The 20,878-nt window shown below is 35.8% G+C and overlaps 1 protein-coding gene across 1 annotated transcript in view; it reads right to left on the reverse strand.

Moving 5' to 3' along the window:
• Positions 1–20,878, reverse strand: part of LUZP2 (leucine zipper protein 2) — a gene marked incomplete at both ends in the record, with an annotated part of 147,706 nt that overhangs the window by 62,752 nt on the left and 64,076 nt on the right. Inside the window, 4 exons of the mRNA XM_084207580.1 lie at positions 6,000–6,062; positions 15,309–15,387; positions 18,320–18,390; positions 20,430–20,547. Of these exons, the coding sequence (XP_084063706.1) occupies positions 6,000–6,062; positions 15,309–15,387; positions 18,320–18,390; positions 20,430–20,547 (331 nt within the window). The remainder of the gene's footprint in view (positions 1–5,999; positions 6,063–15,308; positions 15,388–18,319; positions 18,391–20,429; positions 20,548–20,878) is intronic.

The following is a 20,878-nucleotide window of genomic DNA, read 5'->3' on the forward strand; positions in this document are numbered from 1 at the left end:
TTACTTTCCACATTAATCTGCTCTGTCTTTTAGGCACAGGAGTGTGGTTTGCAGGTAGAAATTTTCTAGAAGTCTTTCTTTCCTTACTTTAATATTTACAAAACATCAACTGTCACTATATGATGACTAAAAATTGTATTTAACTCAGTATTTTTTCAAATGGTATTAATAAAATCTGCTTGACTGTGTCTTCTCGAGATTAAGAGCAGTCTATATACATTGGCAAGGTACTTTTAGGACTGTAAACATGCTTTATGAAAAACAGGGGCTTGCTGTTAGTTATTTTGCTGAATAGAATATAGGCTTATTAATTATAAGAGCAATTGTTCTGATTTTGATTCAACCTTTACAGGACCTTTTATACTAAAAATAGAACCAAAAATATCTGGTGAGTAAGAGAAATAATTCTTCACTTCTACCTCAACTCAAAGCCACTAAAATATTCAGAGGCCTATTAATGTGCATAAAGAATGCTGATATTCCTCCTTGAGATTATCAGAATGCAAAATAATTTGCTGAGTGGGGTAACTGATCTGTAAAATTATATCAGAATTAACTAGCTCTACTTTCTTCAGACACCTTCTGGATTACGAACCAAGACAGCAAAACACTACATATGCTGATGCATTGGAAAAATTGAATAAAGTTTATGAACCTGGAGAACTCCCATGAATACTTTAAAAACCTCATGTGGTTAAGACAAAAGTGTTGCATACCCCAAAATAAAGAGAAAGATAAACCTTAGAAAGACCAGGAAAACTAGGAGAGAAACAGCCATACAGTCTATCCTTTGAGGACTGCATCAGTATGTGCTGTGTCTGACAGGAGCTGCACTCATTGTCTTCCCCAGGCAGCAGTTAGCAGAGCTAACCAACCACAGCCAGTGCATCTGTGTCAGGACCCAGGACATTCCTCTGGCTGCCCTGGCGGACTCGAGACATGGCAGGGGGCTCAGAGACCTTGGCACGGAGTCAAAGACACCTGTGCCTTTGATTTTAGCCCTTGGAAACAATTACCAGCTTTGTGTGAGGAGTTACAAGCCACAAGAGTTTGAATAGAATGATAGTGAATTTATCACAGGGTGGAAAAGTAAAATTTTGAAGTTTTCAGAATGGGGGTTCAAGAGGCAAGAGGCAGGAATCTGGGTGTGTCCTGTCCTTCTTCTCCTTCTTGTCCTCCATCTTCTGCTGGGATGGTGGCGCTTCTGGATTGGTTTAGGACAGACTGCCTAACATAGGTGATAGGTATTGGAAAATTATTGTAAATAAAGTACACGTAGTTCTTAGTATAACAAGCTAACACCACCCCAAGGGTGTTCAGTGTGCCTCAACCCAACCTGCTGGACAGATCTCAGCAGGTCAGAGAAGGAATGTAACAGATAAGAGAAAATAAACAACCTTGAAAAGCAGAGCCGAGGCATCTTGGCTTCTTCTTGGGTCGTGGAGCTGGGGAAAAGAGACTTTTTAATACCTGGGAGTCATTTCAACCACAGAAACCCGAGGCACATGGACATCACAAGTGATGACAAAACTAGGTTCAATCCAAACCCAAACTGTCAGCCCAAAAGGAGGCCAGGGGAAGTGATAAATTTGTCTGTCTGGTTATTCAAGATGACTATGCACCAGGTCCATCATTCCTGTGTAGGGCCTTGAATTAAACACTGAGATTTTAATGCAGAGAGGTTGGAACTAGATGATATTTAAGGCCCCTTTCAACCCAAACCGTTCTATGTATCTAAGAAATACAAACACATTAAGAAAACCCATGTGCAAATAGATGCGAGTGATCCCTCATCTGCAAAGGCACAGGGAGGTAAATGATGAAGAGCCCAGCTGCTGTTGACTGGCTCTGTAAGAGGAAAAGGCTTACACAGAAAGCAAAAGACCAAGCATGTCAACTGTGCTCTTTAGGTGCAGGTTCTGGGGTGACATGAAAACAGTAAAATTAGCTATTTAGGATTGGGAAAGAAAAATAAACAAATGAACAAACAAACAAACAAACAAAACCCTATCCCAGTGCAAAAAAAAAAAAATCTTCAATATTGATCTGAAAAATTGTTGTACAGGCAGGTAGCTTAGCTGAAAATAGTTAACTAAATTTCAGTGACTTAAGGCTAAGCAAGTGTCAGACAACAGGTCTTATAGGGTTTGTGTTTTTCAATATTATACAAGTCACTATTATACAATATTATACAACCCAAAAAGTTGTAACCACTCTCAGAGATGCCTTGAATACATACATTCTAGTTCATCTTCTCTCTCTGTGTCCCCTAGTCCTTCAGTTCCCAGTATTTAAACCTCAAATTACTAACAAGGTGCCTCTGGGCAGGTCATGCCTCAGCAGCATTCAGCAACTCAGCAGCTCAGCTTCACCTCACAGACTCCCAGAATGAGAGCTTGTTGTCTTGCATGACAATGACCTTGTGCAAGATCTAAGCTTGGCTTCTTAATGAGTACAGATTCAAAACTTGCACACCTCTTTTCAAAGAGATGCTCTAGTCTTGAATTTTTTTTTGTATTTCAGGGTCATGAAAGGAAAAGCACAGAGATTTTAATCCCCTCTTCAAAAGTTTTTCCATCTTGCACAAACAAAAAAATCATTGAAGACAATTAATCTAACAGAATACACACAAAAATCTCTGGATTCATTTTTCACCTTTTTTTTAATTATAGCTATTTATCTATATAGATAATTATAGATAGATAATTATCTATCTCAATAGATACATTTCAATACCTATTAGATTTTTTACTTGAAATTAATCATTATTAGGTTTGGACAAGAAAGCAAATTTGACTGCCAGTAGATTTCACATTAATACTTCTTTGGAAAAGAAGGGATATAAAAATGCAATTTATCCAGTCCAATTATATCAAATTGAACATTGGCCTGTCAGTCATAGGCAGACAATCTAAGTCATGCATCTAGCCAGGAAATTTCATAACTTTCATGCTTATATACTTTTCAGAACTATTGTAAAGATCTGGGTCTAGGTCATAGCAGATGTACTTCTCATGAAGTTTCTTTAAGCTACAGCTGACTATGCATATCATTTAAAAGTGGCATATTTTTATCTGCAAAGTGTATTTCAAGATTTCTGAAGGCAGCTGAATTTTCAGAGAAGCAATTTTTTCATGATCTTACTGCTCAACAGCTGCATGTCTCATTATCCATAATTATTTCTCAAAATCCAAAACCCCCATTGATGATTAAGCTGTGTCATTCCAAAATCCCAGCAGTTCAGGATTTAAATAGAAACATTAACAGGCTTATATTCCTGGCAAATATGAGCAACTATCAAACTCAATATGATATGCTAGAAGTGAGCTGCTTACTCTATAACAGGCCATCTACAAAAGTGAAAATTTTAAACATATTCAAACATATTTATACATATTCTATTTTATTCTACATTTTTGCAAGCTTCTTAGTTCTACTGGTGCTTCTGCATTTCCAAACTTCTAGGTTTCTTCATCCATAACAGAAATTGCTTGAAATAAGAGCATATCTGTTTGCATGCCAATCCTTTAAAACTAAATTAACACAATCCACAAGATGTTACAGCTGGAAGTGACAGCTATTTTGTGGTATTTGTAGGAAGCACTTAAAGACTTCTAAAACCCAGATGATTTTGAGACACCTAATTCCTCTGTGCTCTACCTGGCACATTTTTTCCTCAATACCACAGACCTTTTTTTCTGTTTATTTTTCCCCCAAAGCCTTGAATAGGCTAAAAATTGCTTTTCTGTACAATGTCCTCTCCTCACACACTTCATGACAGCTGCTGCATTCAGCTGCAAGGCTGTTGCCATCTATTTGTATCTCCAAAAAGCAAAGCTGAATGGCACTAGGATATGTGCTGAAAGAGCAGAACTGAATAGGAAATAAGAATAATAAGAGCAAAACTAAATAGGAAATAAGCAGAAATAAATAGGAAATTATTTTTACAGTCACGGAAGAGCCTAAAATTGCAAAATTCACAATTTGGCAGTATAAAATGAGGGTGAATGCAATATTTGAAAGAACAAGAGCAGCTATGAAGGAAGCATTTTCATTATCTGTCTCGATATAGCTGTATGCAGATTGTTTCAAAACCTACACATAAAATGCTATCAATTATTTCAATATAAAACACATCCAAATTTATGAGATTTTTAAAAGCAATGTGTATTCAGTGTTTGGAGGCAGGACTTAATATTTCCTCAAAATCATATCATTTAAATTCAGTCAAATTAAAAAAAAAAACTGATAGAAGTTGTTACTTTCAAGGAACTAACAAACATGGTATAAAAATTTAATAGAAAGCCATTAGGTAGGTATAGCTTTTGGTTCCTTTTCTACATAGTAGCTGATATTTGGTGCCAAAAGAAAAATTCCTTTCAAAGTAGATTTTCTAAAATTTGCTATAAATACAGTAAATATTAGAGAAATCTACTGACCTACCTAAGCAAATCATTAACAGACAGTTTGAATGTTGATGAGTGATGTATTTGTGTTCAGTAAAAGATTTTTTAATGACTGCTCAATAGGGTGAGACCGATACAATTTATTAGAGTTTAAAGGTTCATTTGCAAAGCATCCACTGGTAACAGATGAGAAGAGAAAGCAAGGCATTTTTGACTGTAGGTAAAGGAAACTGAGAGCATGGCCTTAATAAGATGAGCAGCTGAAAGAGACATTCTCTGTTGTTGTGGTTTAGGAACAGCACTCCCCAGTTCAGTGCCCCAGTGAGACTCTCCCAAACCAGCTCACTCACTCGCCTCCTTCCCCCTCCCACTTTCCACTCCAGGAATTGATTTGGGGATTGAGGGCACAAAGGTGAAAATTACAGGTTGAGGTAAGAACAATTCACTAGAAATAGCAGTAAGGTAAGAAAATGAACAGTAACAGCAACAATACTAATAACAAAAAGTGTAAGAAAAACAAATTACACAGAAAGCAAAACAGTACGAGACCATTTCATTCGCCATGCTCTTCTCTCTCAAACAGAACCAGAAATGAGAGTCCCCTCTTCCTGCCCCTGGCAAGTGATGTGAGATGGTATCAAATAAAATTATTGTTCAGCCATGCCCCCTTCCTGACTACTGTAAAAAATTACTCCAAAACTAGGATACATTTATGACTTAAAAAGCAATGCACACATTTTTCAGATTGACCACATACAATCTCATAGACCAAAGAAATCACAGATTCCTGTTTAAATGACAGCTTTAAAGAGATCAAGTTTTCATACACATAGACTCAGAATAGTTTAGAAAAGCAAAAAAATTTAACAAAGCAGATAAAGACAAGAAGCCTGGTTTGCAAGAGAACAAGGCATCATATGAATAAAATATTTTCAAGTGCAACTTTCTTTGCAAAATGAAGGAATGGAAAGAAAAACTACATCCTGATTTAGGCAAATTGTGTTGAGAGAAAGGGATAAGGGGGAAAAAGAAATATAATGCTGCTCAAATATTTCATGTTTCTATTCCAAGACCAAATTTCAAAGTAAATTCAGTTTAATACCACTAAACATTATTTAAAACATGTTATATATTTCATTTGGAATTTTGGGATCAAGGACTGATATTCACAGCACACAAAACTTTAAAAAAAACATTGTAGGAGTTTGAGTTTTTAAAAAATTTTATTAAGAATCTCAGTTCTGATATTACATTTCCTTTCTCCTCCTCTTGCTGTTTATTTCTAAAGTAAGCAATAACAATAAGAACAAAGTTTCATTGTGTGTCAATAACCTACAGAACTTCCTCTCTGAAAAAGCAGCAGCAGTTACAGAAGTGTGCTATCAAACACACCACTAGCATGGAGCCAACCACTGCATGCAATAAAACACTATTTCTAAATGCACACAGTCATTTCTGTTTGCTTTTCTGTTCAGAGAATTTCATTGGTGCTGTTTTTGCCTGCTACAATAAAATGCTTTACATATGAAGCCAAACCAGACTCTCTTCCCACATGAAATCTGAATTGAGATGACAATCAAATGCTCCTCTTACCTCGTTTTGGAGGTCTCGTATCATTTTGCTCTTCCTTTCCATTTCAGTCTTCAAAAAGTTAATCTACAATTTTAAAGAAACGTTGAGTGGAGTTGTTGAGATGTAATTGTAAACACTAATTATTTTTTTATGCTTTTAAAAGTTTTGGAAAAAAAACAAAACCATCAAATCAAAAAACTTTGCTAACACACCGAATTGGTATAGGTCACAGTCAAGGATTTGATAAATCTACAAATGTTTAGCATATTACCTAGAAAACTTAAAAGAAGAAAATTGCTGCATGTAAATAGGCTTACTTTTGTTTTGTACCAGTAGACATAGTGTTTATTTTTCACAAGGTAGTTCAATGTGATCATCAAAGAACTGAGGATTTTTAAAAAACAATATTAACTGATTTTCTAACAAAAACATTTTTCCCCTCTAAGAACATATCTATCAGAGCAGGTTTCTAACACAGTTATTTTATTTGAATGCTATGGTGCTGGTCCTAATTAGATAAAGACCTTGCTTCTAGTCAGACCCACCTGTGGAATAAAGTATGTTATACATGAAAGCATTCAAATATGGTCCTTAGATCCTACTTCAATCAATTACTTGACTTGGAAAGTAGAAATTCCAGTCACAAGGCTTGAGACTGAATTTAATGAAACACAGTTTAAAAATTATTTTTACTAAAGAGTTTTTCAGGACTGAGCTTTAATCACAGGTTATGGAATACAATGGGGGGAAGGAGGACATAATTATAAACAACTAGGATTAGAAGAACATATCTCTGTTATTTTGAAGGAAGATGCTCTTGGATTGTTTAATTAGCAAAATACTGATTCCCATTTACCCTGTGTCCCATGCTGTTGATACAAAACTCTACCCATGATCTGTTGGAACCCAGGACATTCCTCTGGCTGCCCTGGAGGACTCGAGATCCTGGCAGGGAGCTCAGAGACCTTGGCACGGAGTCAAAAACAGCTGTGCCTTTGATTTTAACCCATGGAAACAATTACCAACTTTGTGTGAAGAGTTACAAGCCACAAGAGTTTGAATAGAATGATAGTGAATTTATCACAGGGTGAAAAAGTAAAATTTTGAAGTTTTTAGAATGAGAGTTCAAAAAGCAAAATAGAAAAATCTAAGCGTGTTCTTTCTCCTTTTTCTTAACCTCCAGTGTCATGCTGTAATAGTAACACTTTTAAATTAGTTTAAAGTAGAGACAGACTGTCTAACATAAGTAATAAGCATTAAAAAATTATTGTAAATAAAGTACACATAGTTTTTAGTATAAAAAGATAACACTGCCCTGAAAGCAGTCAGCGTGCCTCAACCCGACCTACTAAACAAATCTCAACGAGTCAAAAAACCAGTGTATTAGATAACAAAAAATAAACAACCTTAAAAAGACAACCAAAAAGTCCCATCTTCTTCTTCAGTCTCGAAGCTAAGAAAAAAAAAACTTTCTAACACCTCAAAGTCATCCCAACACCAAAAACATTGTCAGTGGTCAAGGGAAACTACAGCTGTTCTGGCATCACAACTGCAAAACAAAACTCCTGTAAGAAAACAGATTCAGATTATAGAGACATTGACCAAAAGGTTAATGGTTTGGATGTCAAGGACATTAAAAAGTGGACACTGAATCTACAGGATATGACAGCTGTTCTTGTAATTATGTCCACACTCAAGCAGACACGTCAGTAATTTAAAAAACATCACTGAACTGACAGCACTCTCACCTGCATCAAAAGCAAGGTCAGACATCACTTAAGACAGAAATTCATGCAGGGGGCCCATCAAACTAGTGCCACCTGAGGTACATCAGTATAACTTTTACAAACTCTTTCAAAGTTCTGTTTAAGTGCTTTGATTGTGGAAATACTGATTTCACATTCACCTACTGGCAGAGGATAAGGCTTTATTCAGCATCTGCCTAGTGATGACATCCACAAATACTGAAATTTAGAATGTGTCTAGATAATAAATATGAAGATTTTGCACAACAAAAAATAAAGGTCATAATCAAAATATCAGATCAAGATGAATGGGGAGAAGCACAATACAGCTATTTATTGTGGTTACTTTGTTTTTTCAGCTGTTCAAAGGAATTGCCAGCTACCTACCATTAAATACTGAAAAAAAAATATACTGACCTCCATTAAAGAGTGCTCCCTTTCTTAGATCTATCTCTCAGGAATATTAATATTCCTTCAAGGAACTTCACTTCTAGCTATGAATATATATGAAATAATTAAAGAGATGTGATACCAAAATTATTATCTATACATAGCTTGGATCTTTTAGGGAAGAGACATTTAAAACAGTCCAGTATCATAAATTTATCCAGTAATCTATGCTAGTTAAATTTGGTTATTTACTATTCACATACATCTTATATCACTGATATGGACATCTTAGAAAGGGCAAACACACCATTTCAGCTTAGCTGAAAAAAAAATTTAAAATTAACAAATTAAAAAATATTTTTACATCACTTCCATTTTCAAAAATAATAGAAGTATTATTTAGGAACTCATTAATTTTTGCCTTTAAATTATAACATCATTTTAAAGGTCTTTTACTAACTCTCTAAGAAATGAAGAATTACTTAGTCACACAAAGAATAGACATGGAGAGTTGCATAGGAGGGATTTATATAATTTGTCTACTAGAGCCATTAAAGGAATAATCTTGCCTTTCCATTTAAGTGTACCCATGTATATACCTTCATGCTTTAAGGCAGATCAATCTGTGTCAGACCATCTGCATGATGCTTTTAGGAAATCTCAAGGACAGGACATAATATAATTTTCCAAAAGAGATGTAAAAATACTCCTTTCAGTCATCAAATACTGATAGTATAATAAGTAAGAATAGATATTTATACCCCGCTCTAAATTAATTGGGAAAAAACTAACATTCACCTCTTTCCGCATGTCGTCTGCCTTTAATTGCTATCTGGCTGCAATTATGAGAGTATGTAATGAAAATAGATTGTTCTAAGGCTGGACTTTTCAGTGCTAAGCAAGGACACTGCTTCCATATCCTGGAGACAGTCATTCAAGATACTCAGAGCTTTGTGTGTTTCGGAGCTCATTTTATTTATTAAAGACAACAGTTTCCATCCAGTGGCCTTTACTCACAGCAGTTGTTGACCTTGAAATGTTTAAATTAAATTTTCCCCCATCAAAACAGAGAATGCTTTAGCAGATGGTAGTGATCTAATTATAAGAGTCAGTCAATAGTAGTTATTCATGACAGGATGGTAAAATCCCAATATAACATCATTACTGCACTGCCAAGACTCAGCTGTAATCATATTCACTTACCTCCAGACTTCTTGTACTTGCTCAGGACTAAAAGAGCTGTTACGATTTAACTGAAATTCATTCATTAACACCTGACTATTCTGGCCATATCTGGAAACCCTAACATACTCAGTGTTCATTTTCCTGGTCTACTTTTCAAGATATAGTGTAAAAATTCAAAAGCCAGAGAGGACTGTCTGGGCTATTATGTAAAACATAGAAAATATGCTTTCCTTTGGGCAAAAAGTGTTCTGCAGAGTGCTAAATACTTTTAAAAGCAAAGCTAAAGAGATTTCACCTATTAGTCTTTCTAAGATGAATGTAACTTTTAAGCTGCAAGTTATAGTTTGATTAGTAAATGAAAGTTTCATCAAAGGAACATTTAGGATTTTATGAATAGACATAAAGGCTTTTACTAGAAAAAAAAGGTATTTTTGAAGGGAAAAGAACATCAGATCTTTTTACTATGAATCTTCCATGTATGGGGATAATACTGAATCAAATTCCCACATTCTGTTGACCTTTTATTACTAGAAAAACCCTACTGATTTTAAAATGCCCATATTGTTTATGGTTCCTTTATATAAGTCATATATAAAGTGTTACTTCATTCTCATTTCTCATAATGAACACTGAGCAAAAAAGGAAATCACACAGACAAATTTTCTCCTTTATTTTGACAGACAGTACTGTAACTGTAATTCCAAACAATCCATTAATATATCTTCTTTAAAACTGCTAGCATGATATAAAATACCAACAGAATAAAATAGAAAAGGTAGATTAAATTTACTCTACTTAGCCAAACTTTTTTTGAGTGTTTCCACATTTCTTTATCTTCTCCCTCATCCAGAGCCAGCCAGCTCTTTATATAAACTTTAACTGCAGTTAATGGGAAATAAGTTTTCAAACTTGCTAAAAATGTAACTATTTCTTAACATGCACACATTAGCATGAAGTACAGCCAAGCAGAGTCACTCTCCCAAAAGCTCTAGGAGCCTTTTAACCTAATGAAGACATACAAAATCAATACTTACTCTATTTATTCAAATTCATTGAAAAACCCCAAACAAACAAAACAAGATATTCTCAAGTCACATGAGCCATTTGCTCTGTGCCTTTTTGTTAATGAAAGTGAAAATCAGTCAGTCCATGATCTCCAACTCTGTTTCTGGAAGAAGTGGCTCCACTTCACATTTAGAGATAATAGCTTGACATTACAAATTTTTTTTTCACTGCATGAAAACTTAATACAAATTGCTTAGGTATTTGATGCTAAATACAGAACAAAAAACTTTTTCAACCTTTAATGATTGTTAAAGAGGACATCAGGTTATTTGGAATGATGTCATAGATATTTTATATACATACTGTATAACTAAACCCAGTATGGTCCGTCTGAAATGTTTTTAGGTATAAAAATAATCCACAGTTCTAGTGTGAGATGATCTGTAGAGAAGCTCCTTCATAACCAAAGTCCTTCTGGAAGACTGTATTCGACCTTGAATTTTGCAATGTAGGACTAGCCAAAAATTTAAACCGTCCTTATAGTTTTTCTAGTGTTTCTCTGCACATTTTATTATCCCAGACACAACAGCTGAAACAATAGGCATAAATGTATCTGAGATCTGCCATAAATCTTGTAGGAAAGACAAACTGCTGCTGCTCCTTGCCAGTGCTACAGATGCAGGTCACAACCCAGAAAGGCAGTGCTCACTCCTGCTAGGATCCCCAGGTCAGCCCTCAGGGTGATTACTGCTGAAGGACAGGAATGTCTTTACATGTCCTTTTGTCTTCCTCATGCCTGAGTTGCTGCTTCTATCCCCAGAGGGTTGTTACCACTTAGCAGCAGCTCCACTGGCTGCCCTCTACCCACCAGAGGTGGTACCCACCAACACTTCAGCAGCTGCTCAGAACTCTTTTGCAACCTAAAGTTTTACAGCAACTTTTTTGCTGCCTACAGTTCTTGGTTTGTCTAGTCTTAAAGGGTAAAAAAAATGGTTATGTGAGCATAACAACATTGATATCTCTGTTTCTGATGAATCATTCATGCAACACTAGTAAAAAGCTTTGCCACACATCACACAAGAAGATATGAAGACAAAGTCTAATGCTTAGCTGTTGTGACTCCTTTTTCCTTCTGTTTTGGTCAAAGTCCTTGAGTAATTTCCTGGTTATTTTTCATTTAATTTGACGTCATTCTTGTGAATTCTTACTTACACTTTTACATTGACCTAATAAAGAACCCCTTCAGGCAGGTGTTAGGTGTTGAATTTGTACAGCCATACATACAGCAAGCACTGTATTATGCTTCCTGCACAAATGCAGAAAAATATATTTCCACCTTTCCCCCTCCCACCAGTGCTTTATTAGTCCTTGTGAAATGTAACTCTACTTTCATTTACTCTGATGAAAATCAAGATTTATTTCACCAAGTCCTATAATATAAAATGCGCTTAAATTGGACTAGAAACAAGTTTCACAATTAATTACATTAGAATTAAATTCAAGCTCCCATTCTCTTACTAGCCTTGCATTAAAGTACCTTCTTTCATAGTCTTCACATTGTTTTCAGAAAAATGTGGAACACATAGAGAAACCAGGTATAAAATAACCTTGTGTGCCAGGAACAATATCTATCTCCATTTCTATTCCATCTATTTCATCTGAGGATCCTGAGGTCCTTTTTGAATATTCATTAAGTCTCACTGTACTGCTTGAGCTTCACTATGTACATTGTACTCTGAGGCATAGAGAAATAAATCACAGACCAAGGACACAGTTCTGATTTCCTTAGAACTATTAGCAAGTTTAATATGCTATTAGTGTCAAGTATTGGAATCCAGCTTGAGAACTCAGATGCTTTAAGGTTCTGCCACCACCCCAAGCCAGATTCTGTTATACACTCAGAGGAGCTTTCCCTGGGTGCTACACCAGGGGATATTTTGCTCACAGTTAATGGCAGATATTGTTTTGAGTAGAACAAATCTTGTGCTCTTCAAAGTGCTAGAGTGGGACTGAATGTACACAAGGCACTGTTGCTCAAATAAAAAAATCCACTATATAACAAACACCAACAAATCCATTCACTATATCTGAGATTTATGTAATCTACACATGAATTAGTCTTGAGTATCAAAATCTAATCAAGAGATTCAATAATGAAATATGTTTTCCACCTTCCATTTGTAGGACTGGAGTTCATTATGCTGATAAAGTCAATAGGAACACAGTGCATCTGAAAAACTGTCAGCTTTCAACCAGTATGTTCTGAGTACTTATCAGAGATGACTAGATACTCATTTTTTTCTTATTTCAGAACTATATTGAAGGAGGTGATTCTCCCTCCCTACTCTTCTCTTGTGAAGCCCCACCTGGAGTGCTGTGTACAGTTCTGGTGTCCCCAGGGCAAGAACAACATGGAACTGTCAGAGCAAGTTCAGAGGAGAGCAACAAAACTGAGAAGAGCTGATCCCCTATGAAGACAGGCTTAAAGAGTTGTAGCTCTTGAGCCTGCAGAAAAGAAGGTTGAATGGAGATCTCAGAGCAACCTTCCAGCATGAGAAGGGACCTACTGGGAAGCCAGAGAGAGACCCTTCATCAAGAACTGCAGCGACAGGACAAGGAGTACAGGGTGTCACCATGATATTTTCTGAAAAAATCCCTCTGCCAGGATTTTTCTCCTGAGAAGCCTCAGAAAAGAAATGTAAACAATAATTATCTGATTGCTTGGAATGTGGTCTGGAAGTTGCTCACCAACAGGTGCAGCTTTGATTGGTGCCATGTGAATTGTTTTTATTTAATGACCAATGTCAGTCCAGCTGTGTCAGACTGTCTGGTCAGTCACGGGTTTTTATTATTCATTCTTGTCCAGCCTTCTGATGTCTTCTTTCTCTTTCTTTAGTATACTTTCAGTATATAATTTATTTTAATTTAATACAATATCATAATATAATAAATCAGCCTTCTGAGAACTTGTAGTCAAATTCTCATCTCTCACCTCGTCCTGGGGACCCCCACACCACTGCACCACAGAGGGTGTCAATTCAAAGAGGGGGCACTGAGAAAGAGGCGAGGCACTGGAAGAGGTTTCCTTGGGAAGCTGTGAATGCCCAACCCTGACAGGGTTCAAAGCCTCTTCAAAAAGGCCTTGAGAAACCTGATCTGGTGGGAGGTGCCCCTGCCCACAGCGCAGGAGGTTGGGACTAGATGATCTTTAAGGTCCATTCCAGCCCCTTAACATGCTATGACTCTAGGATTCAATAGAGACAATTTATAGATTTTTACAGTACAAATGGATCTTAAAACAAATGCAGTTTGTTTTGATTTTTTCTGGATATGTGCTGTCCTGGCTAGGAAAAACACCAAAATGTGCTATCCTTTCAAACTAAATTCTGTTGCCACATTTCTCTTCACAGAGAAAAGCAAGGCACGATTCTTCCCAAGGATTTCAAAGATTCACATTCTCTGAACCTCAGAGAAAGGGAAAACAAAATTCTTTTCACTTGCTGTGCCTGTGTTGTGCCACAGTAGAATGCAATATGGAGATTGTTTACCCAAAGTGATAAAATGTTTTGTTTCCTTGGCCTGTCCGGGCCAGCTGTGTGTGTGTGTTGGGACTGTGGGTGACAGCCATGGGATTCTGGGCAGTGTGTGCAGAGTTGGTGCTTGGCAGATTCAGTTTAGATGTATAGAATATTATATTATAATAAAGTAATTAATTAGCCTTCTGAGATCAGTGGAGTCAGACACATCATTCTCCCCCCTTCGTTGGAGTCACCTTTGATTTCTGATACAATACAGCTTTCAGATTACTTCTTTTCACTCCTGAAGAGGATAAAACTTCTTTTTTTCCTCTAGACAAAAATAAAAGTACCAAAAATACACTAATTTTATGTTGTGTGGTACACGAGAACAAAAAGTATCTTTACTCTTCAGACTATTGAGCAGCAAAGGGAAAAATGTGTTTTCAAAAATCAGATTAACTGAAAGAAACCTACAATAGGAATAGTAGTTTGGTTCACAATCTAAGCTGTTCCTAATTAGAAGGTAGGAAAACATACACTTTCACATTTTGCTCACCAAGGGAATAAAGCCCCATACAAATCATAGTCATACAAAATAAGGCACTGTAAATATTTGTTGAATTTAATGATTACATTTAACTCTGTCTTGGACAGACCCTTGCTTTGTGACCCTGAAGACAGCAAAATCTTAGTAAATAAATCAGTAGTTATCCAATATGAAATAGAAAACAGATCTATAAACACTTCAAGCAGGTTGTTTCGAAATCCAGAGTTCAAATCATAAAACACTTAAGGTTTGAAGGAACCTCTGGAGATTATTTAGTCAACTTATACTCAGTTGTGTCCATGTTACAGGACTATTAATAACCAATATATGAAAATTTCCTTCTTTCATCTTAGTAAACATGATTCTACTTTTTTTCCCCCCTACAGTAGCAAAATGTGTCTATTTATGCTCCAAAGCATTACACTGCTACAGGAAAGTCAAAAAAATTGTGCAGTTTGTCCAGAAACAGAATTTCAATAAAGCATGAAACCTTAATGGGACTTAATAATACCGTCTAGAGTGATAATTAGTTCTACTTTGGCCAAAATCAGACACTCTACTATCTATTTTGTTGCTGAAAATCCACAGTAATTCCTAAAAAGTCAACAGATGTATATCAGTCTATATTAGTATAGATGAGACATGAGGGTCCATAAAGATCATCTCACCAGGGAGAGGACTTTGGCCTAAATTTCCTGTCTAAAGTCTCCAAAAGTGTATAAACATCCCTAACTTCCACAGCAATAAGGGAAGACTGGAATAATAATATTTTAGAACATTAAATTTTTTTTCAGATCCTTTCTTTTGAAGCTTGCAGAGTACTTACACATGTGAAATCCATTCTTTTTTTACAAAGTTTTTTGAGCTAATAAATTCTCAAGGCGAGATTAAGAAAAAACAGAAGAAAAACAAAAATAAGGAAAGAAAGAGAATCACTCACGGTCGCCTGCTGCTTCTCTGCTTTCTCAGCTGCCTCATTAAGCTGCTTTTGAAAAGCTTCCTGGAGAGATTTCATTTCCCTAGTTTATTGGAAACACAGAACACAAACTTCAACACACGTAACCATTAGGAAGTACTTATTCAGATTTAAAAACGGACCTTTAATTATTCAGAGCAGCAAACAGATGTACTTTGTCTATGAGTCTCACCAATTAAATCATAAGGATTCCATGAAGTACAGTGCCAGTGCAAAACAAAAATTATCTAGGATGCAAAGTGGCCACTGTTTACATCTGCTGAATGGCCTGCTGTGCAAAACATCTGCCAGTGCATAAATTCTCACAAAAATGATTGGCGCCAAAAAAGTGAGGAAGGTAGGCAAGTGAAAATCCACTGACATCGAGACATACTATTATCAATAAGAACTAGTTTATGTCTGCTTTAAAATAAATAAATCAATCATGCTCTGGTAAAATTCAACCTCATCTGGCACTTTCTAGGGACAAGCAACAAAAAAATCCAGTAGAAGATGAAAAGAAAAAAGAACAGGATAATTGCTTGGATTGGGCCTTATTTGAATCAAGTGAAAACCCTTCACATTACTGATTCAGTTCAGAGACCTTCTCCAAATTGTGAGCATTTTCTACCCACAGCATGTGACACACTTTGGAGATGTAGCAAAAGGTAAAATGACATCTTTCACAACAGCTGTAGACCTTCTGGAGGATTGCTGCTTGCATGGATAAACTCCCAATGGAGATCAAGCCAAAAACTGGATTTACAGCCAGTAACATATAATATTTTAGCCCTGTGAAAACTAAACTGAATGGGAACCACATATTTTTAAAAGAACTTGCTACCTGCTAGATCATCTCTTTTTTAGCTGATAACCCCTACTACTTTCAACAATTTTGGTAATAATAGTACAGAACAGATTTAATTTAAAAAGTGATTGAGCAGCATGAAAGCAATATACCATCAGCACTAAGAGATGCCATCATTTCACAGTGCTGATGATACACAGAATAAAACTGAGGGCATCATAGTAAATGACCAAGTTCTACTTGCAACTTGGGAATTATTGAATTATTTGCACAAAAGGAATTTAAAAAAAAAAACTATTTTGAAGTCAGCAGAACATTTACTTAGAAAAGCTGAAATTTTAGTACTCTAAACTTTACTGTATCATCCAGCATTGTAGAGTATAATCAAAATCACACTCTGACCAAGCTTGCAGCTCATGTTTGTTCAAAGAAAGATCATAACATTAATACTGGGATATATTTTGAATTTTGGCTTCAATGCAATATATTCAAGCATCATTCTTATCACTTTTCTTTATTTACTGCATATAAAAGGTAGCCTGAGGACCCTGGCTAATAAAGTGTGACCTTTCCCTAGTGAAATTCTATGAGGAAGATTCCCTGGCACATTTTTAATACCTCTTTCATACACTGAACTTTTACACTTCTCTGGAAATTAAATCTAGTAAGTCTGTAAACTACTGGCAACAGTAATAGCCCCAAAGCATTTCCTTGTACTATACTGTAAAAACTTTTCATTTTCTGAATGGTGGAGTGGGCTGCTCAGCAGTAGATTGCACTGATCCACTTCTTATTTCTGGGAACTGCTCTCGTGCAGTACACTCAATGTCTGGATGCCTTAGAAGCAAAAGCCAACACGGATTTTTGGGTGGAACTTGAGAGTCTGCAAGTGGTGATTTACAGAATATTTGAAATATGTAATAAAATTTTCTTTTAGCAGACTCAGTTTTCCCACCTGCAACTAAGATCTGTTTACTAAACAGTCCATTAATACTTTCAATCAATTCATGTCTCAGTTTCATAAAGGAAAGCTGCACAACAATCAAACTGCCACCAGACTGCATTCATGTATGATGAAGGGTTTTGTCTGTGCCAATGACAGCTATGATGCTGAGATGTACACCTTCAGTCACATCAAAGCCACCTGAGTCTTTAAATAGGACAGTAGCCAAAGTCTTTCCTTTATAATTTAATACACTTGTCTGGAATACCTGAAAGATTGCTATGTATCACAGTAAAAATAAGAAATTCTAGTGGTATTGTATTGCAGAACACATACATTGGATATTTAAGATATGAAGGTCATTTTCTCACAGGGTTTCTATGTAGCAATGCAATTCCATATGTACTTCCATGTGTACTTCTGCAGTGAATGTAGATGTAAGACAGCCATGGCATTTAATTATTGCATTTTTAACAATGAAGGAAGTATTAACTTAATAATTTTTCTTACTAAACATTTTTCCTAGGGAGAAACATGAAGTATAGATGCACTCATTATATACTATTTTTCCAGCAAAAGTGGTCACTGTATTAGTTATTAAAATTGTATTGACGTTGCTACTTTCTGGGCTGAATTTCAAGAATTAACAGACACAGAATGATGAGACTTACTCGCAGTGAAGCATTAGGGAAAGACTAAGGACTAGGCTGGGAACTTGCTTTCCCAGCCATGGGAGCTAATTTTTCAAGTGCTCAATGAATAATTTGAAATTAATACTTCTTTCCCTTTCTAACTCCATTCATCACAAATATCCAGTGGAAGTATTCCTGTTTGCACATGGACTAGTGATTTTGAGTGTCTACACACATAAACTTTTAATTAAGAGGTTTGAATAAATGTCACCATCTCCAAACTTAGACACTTTAATATTTCAATTTTCTAAAAATCCTGAATTTATTTTTAAGGAACACTTCATGACTCAATCTTCCTTTAAAATTCAAAATACCTTTCTTAGCACATATTTCACCATACCATTTTAATACATTTTCCTATCATATGTCCAATATCAGCAAATCCATCACTTGTTTCAAAAAGAGAACTTCCTGCCTTTATTTTACTGTTAAAATTAGCAGACTCTGGAATACAGCAGTGTTTATCTATATAGTAAAAGGAAAGGTGGGATTTGCTAGTCTGACAGCTGTTAGTCAGGAAATGGAAAGAGAAGGAAGGAAGTGAGGGTCTTACCTTTGGTTTTGGCCCAGTTCCAGAAGTTTCTGTACATCACTTTTGGTTGATGCTTCATCATTTTTTAAAGACTGATAGCAACAAAAAAAAAAATCTGTATTTAAAAGATCCTTTTTATTAATAATCTGTGAAAATACTTAGCCCTCATTCATAAAATGGTCCTGGTGAATTGCAGACATTACCACGTAAGAAAAATGGAAGAATACTCTGATTTTTTTTTTTTTTTACTGTAGCTCAAACACAGTTACCTGCACACAGCTGTGTATTTTTCAAATACTAAATAAGAGATAAATACAATAAGCAGATTAGAAACAGATGAATGAATAAAAGCATTAGAATTTTATGACCAGGTAAGAGTGTATATGCAGAAGATAATACTACAGCTTTTTGCCCATATCAAGATCTCTGTAGTGTTGAGTCTAAAATATTTCACAGTGTGATTTTGCTGAAAACTGTGCTACATTCTAAAATAAATTTGCTACAAGGAGAGCATATTTCTCTAAAAAGTAAGAAAAAGCCTACAATAATGGTGATAAAGCACTCAAAAAAAATCCGAATTAAACCCAACTCTCAAACCAAAAACCCCAAAGATGAAAGCGTTGATTAATTCAAACCAGAGAAGTCTGAAACATAGGAAAATATAACATTATACTATACTATAGCACAGTACTGATACATACACACCACTAGTATTCTCCTATGAACAGATAGCGCTACTTCTGCTTTTATTTGTTCCAGCTAGCTTACATCAATGAAGACAAAGATGTATTGTCAGAAAACTTCCTTTAAAATGGCATGAAATACAGAGACCAATTTCAATTGATAACGGTCTAAATGTTTTCACCAGACCAACAGACTCTACTGGGAAAAAACAGGTGCTCCCTCAGCTGAATATCTGGACCTCAAATCCAGGGAAGCATTTTCAATCTAGTTTTTCCTCTGAGGAGCTGAGTTCAGAATTATTTTACTGCCCTTTCAGCCTAACCATGGCATCCAGAAGTTAAAAATTAAGAGAAGTCTCAGCTCTCACCACAGGCTCATCTAGCACAGTTTGTCAGCTGAACTTGCAGAGCAACGCCCTGCAGTAAATCCAGTCAGACTGTATGGATGGCATGTCAGAAAGGTAAACCCAGCAGCTAAATTGAGTGTATGGAATTCAGCAGCAAAAATCCAACCTGCAACAGCAAAGGCCATCCTTTGCAGTAGCTGCCAGTACAAACGTGAGGCAAGGGGCCAGCTGGAAATATAACTGGGATAGTAGAAGATTACATGTTTTAGTTAAGATTTTAAAATTAGTTAAGAAACTAAGTTAGCTAGCAAAGATAAGAGAAACAAATATATTAAGAAAGAAGCTAGAAGTGACAAGGACAGATGAAGCAATTGTGAAGAAGCAGAGACCACAGAAACACCTTGCCTCAAGAATAATCAAACAGTTAGGAGAGCCTTGGACGGTGACCAGCAAGTCAAAAGGTCCTGCTAAGTGGCCATAGATAAAGACTTCACCATGAGGAAGACAACTTTCTTCCTCCCATACACCCACTTCCCTATTTCAAAATCCCACTGACCCAATTAAGGGAGCACCACTGAGCAGCCACAGTGGATTTTCAGCTGATTATAATACAAAGCAGGCAGGTAATGATTATGTATTATGAGTCCTTAGAAACCACTTGGATATGTAAAACCTTTTCTGTATAAATAGAGAGCAGGAGTCTGCAACTCCTTGCACGTGTATTTGGAAATTATTCCACATGTGTCCAGCACTGCAATAAAATACCCTTCTTTTCAACTTTAATTAGTTAAAGAGACATCTGTCCGTGCTTCAAATGTGTGTCAGCTCCATTAATACTGCATATTTCTTGTCCTTCCCTTTCTTTTAGTATGTTCTATTTTCATATTTTCTATACTTTTATAAACAACAACACATTAGGATGAAATTTTCCTTAAAACCATCAGGTTTATGCTAAGTGGTAGATCAACAAAATAAACAAAATAGGAATTATTCACATATTTAATGATTTTTAAAAAGAAACTTTTTTTGTAATTAAAAGACACCAATAAGAAAATGCTGAGGTAAGTAAGAAATCTTATAGAAACTGAGACAGAGTCTAACCTGAAGGTTTACTTTAATTCCCTGAAGTTCTTTAGAAGTCTTTAACAGTTGATGAAGGATGTTGCTCCTCTCCTTAAAGACTTCTTTCAGCTGTCTTTCCAGTTCTTCATAGCTCTGTCTAACAAAAAGAATAAAGGCATGAGATCATTTCAAAACATTTGTCAATGCAACTGAAAACACACCTTAGTTCATCCAAATTTAATTAATTCCAACACACTATATAGATTTCAAGGGGCCTGTGTCCCCTTGCCCACCTGTAGAACTTAATTTTTCCTAATATAGATGAATAGATGTTTTATCCAGTGAAATGATGTCCTGATTCTCAGTGAGCAAATTACCAGATTGAAACACTGCAAATGATAATTTGTCTGTGGTGAACAGGACACATAAAGGGGTGTATTTAGCATGAGTGGCAGTATGAGATTTTTCTTACCTCAGAACATATACCA

The sequence above is a fragment of the Fringilla coelebs genome (genome assembly GCF_963513975.1).
Source record: "Fringilla coelebs genome assembly, chromosome: 6".
NCBI lineage: Eukaryota > Metazoa > Chordata > Aves > Passeriformes > Fringillidae > Fringilla > Fringilla coelebs.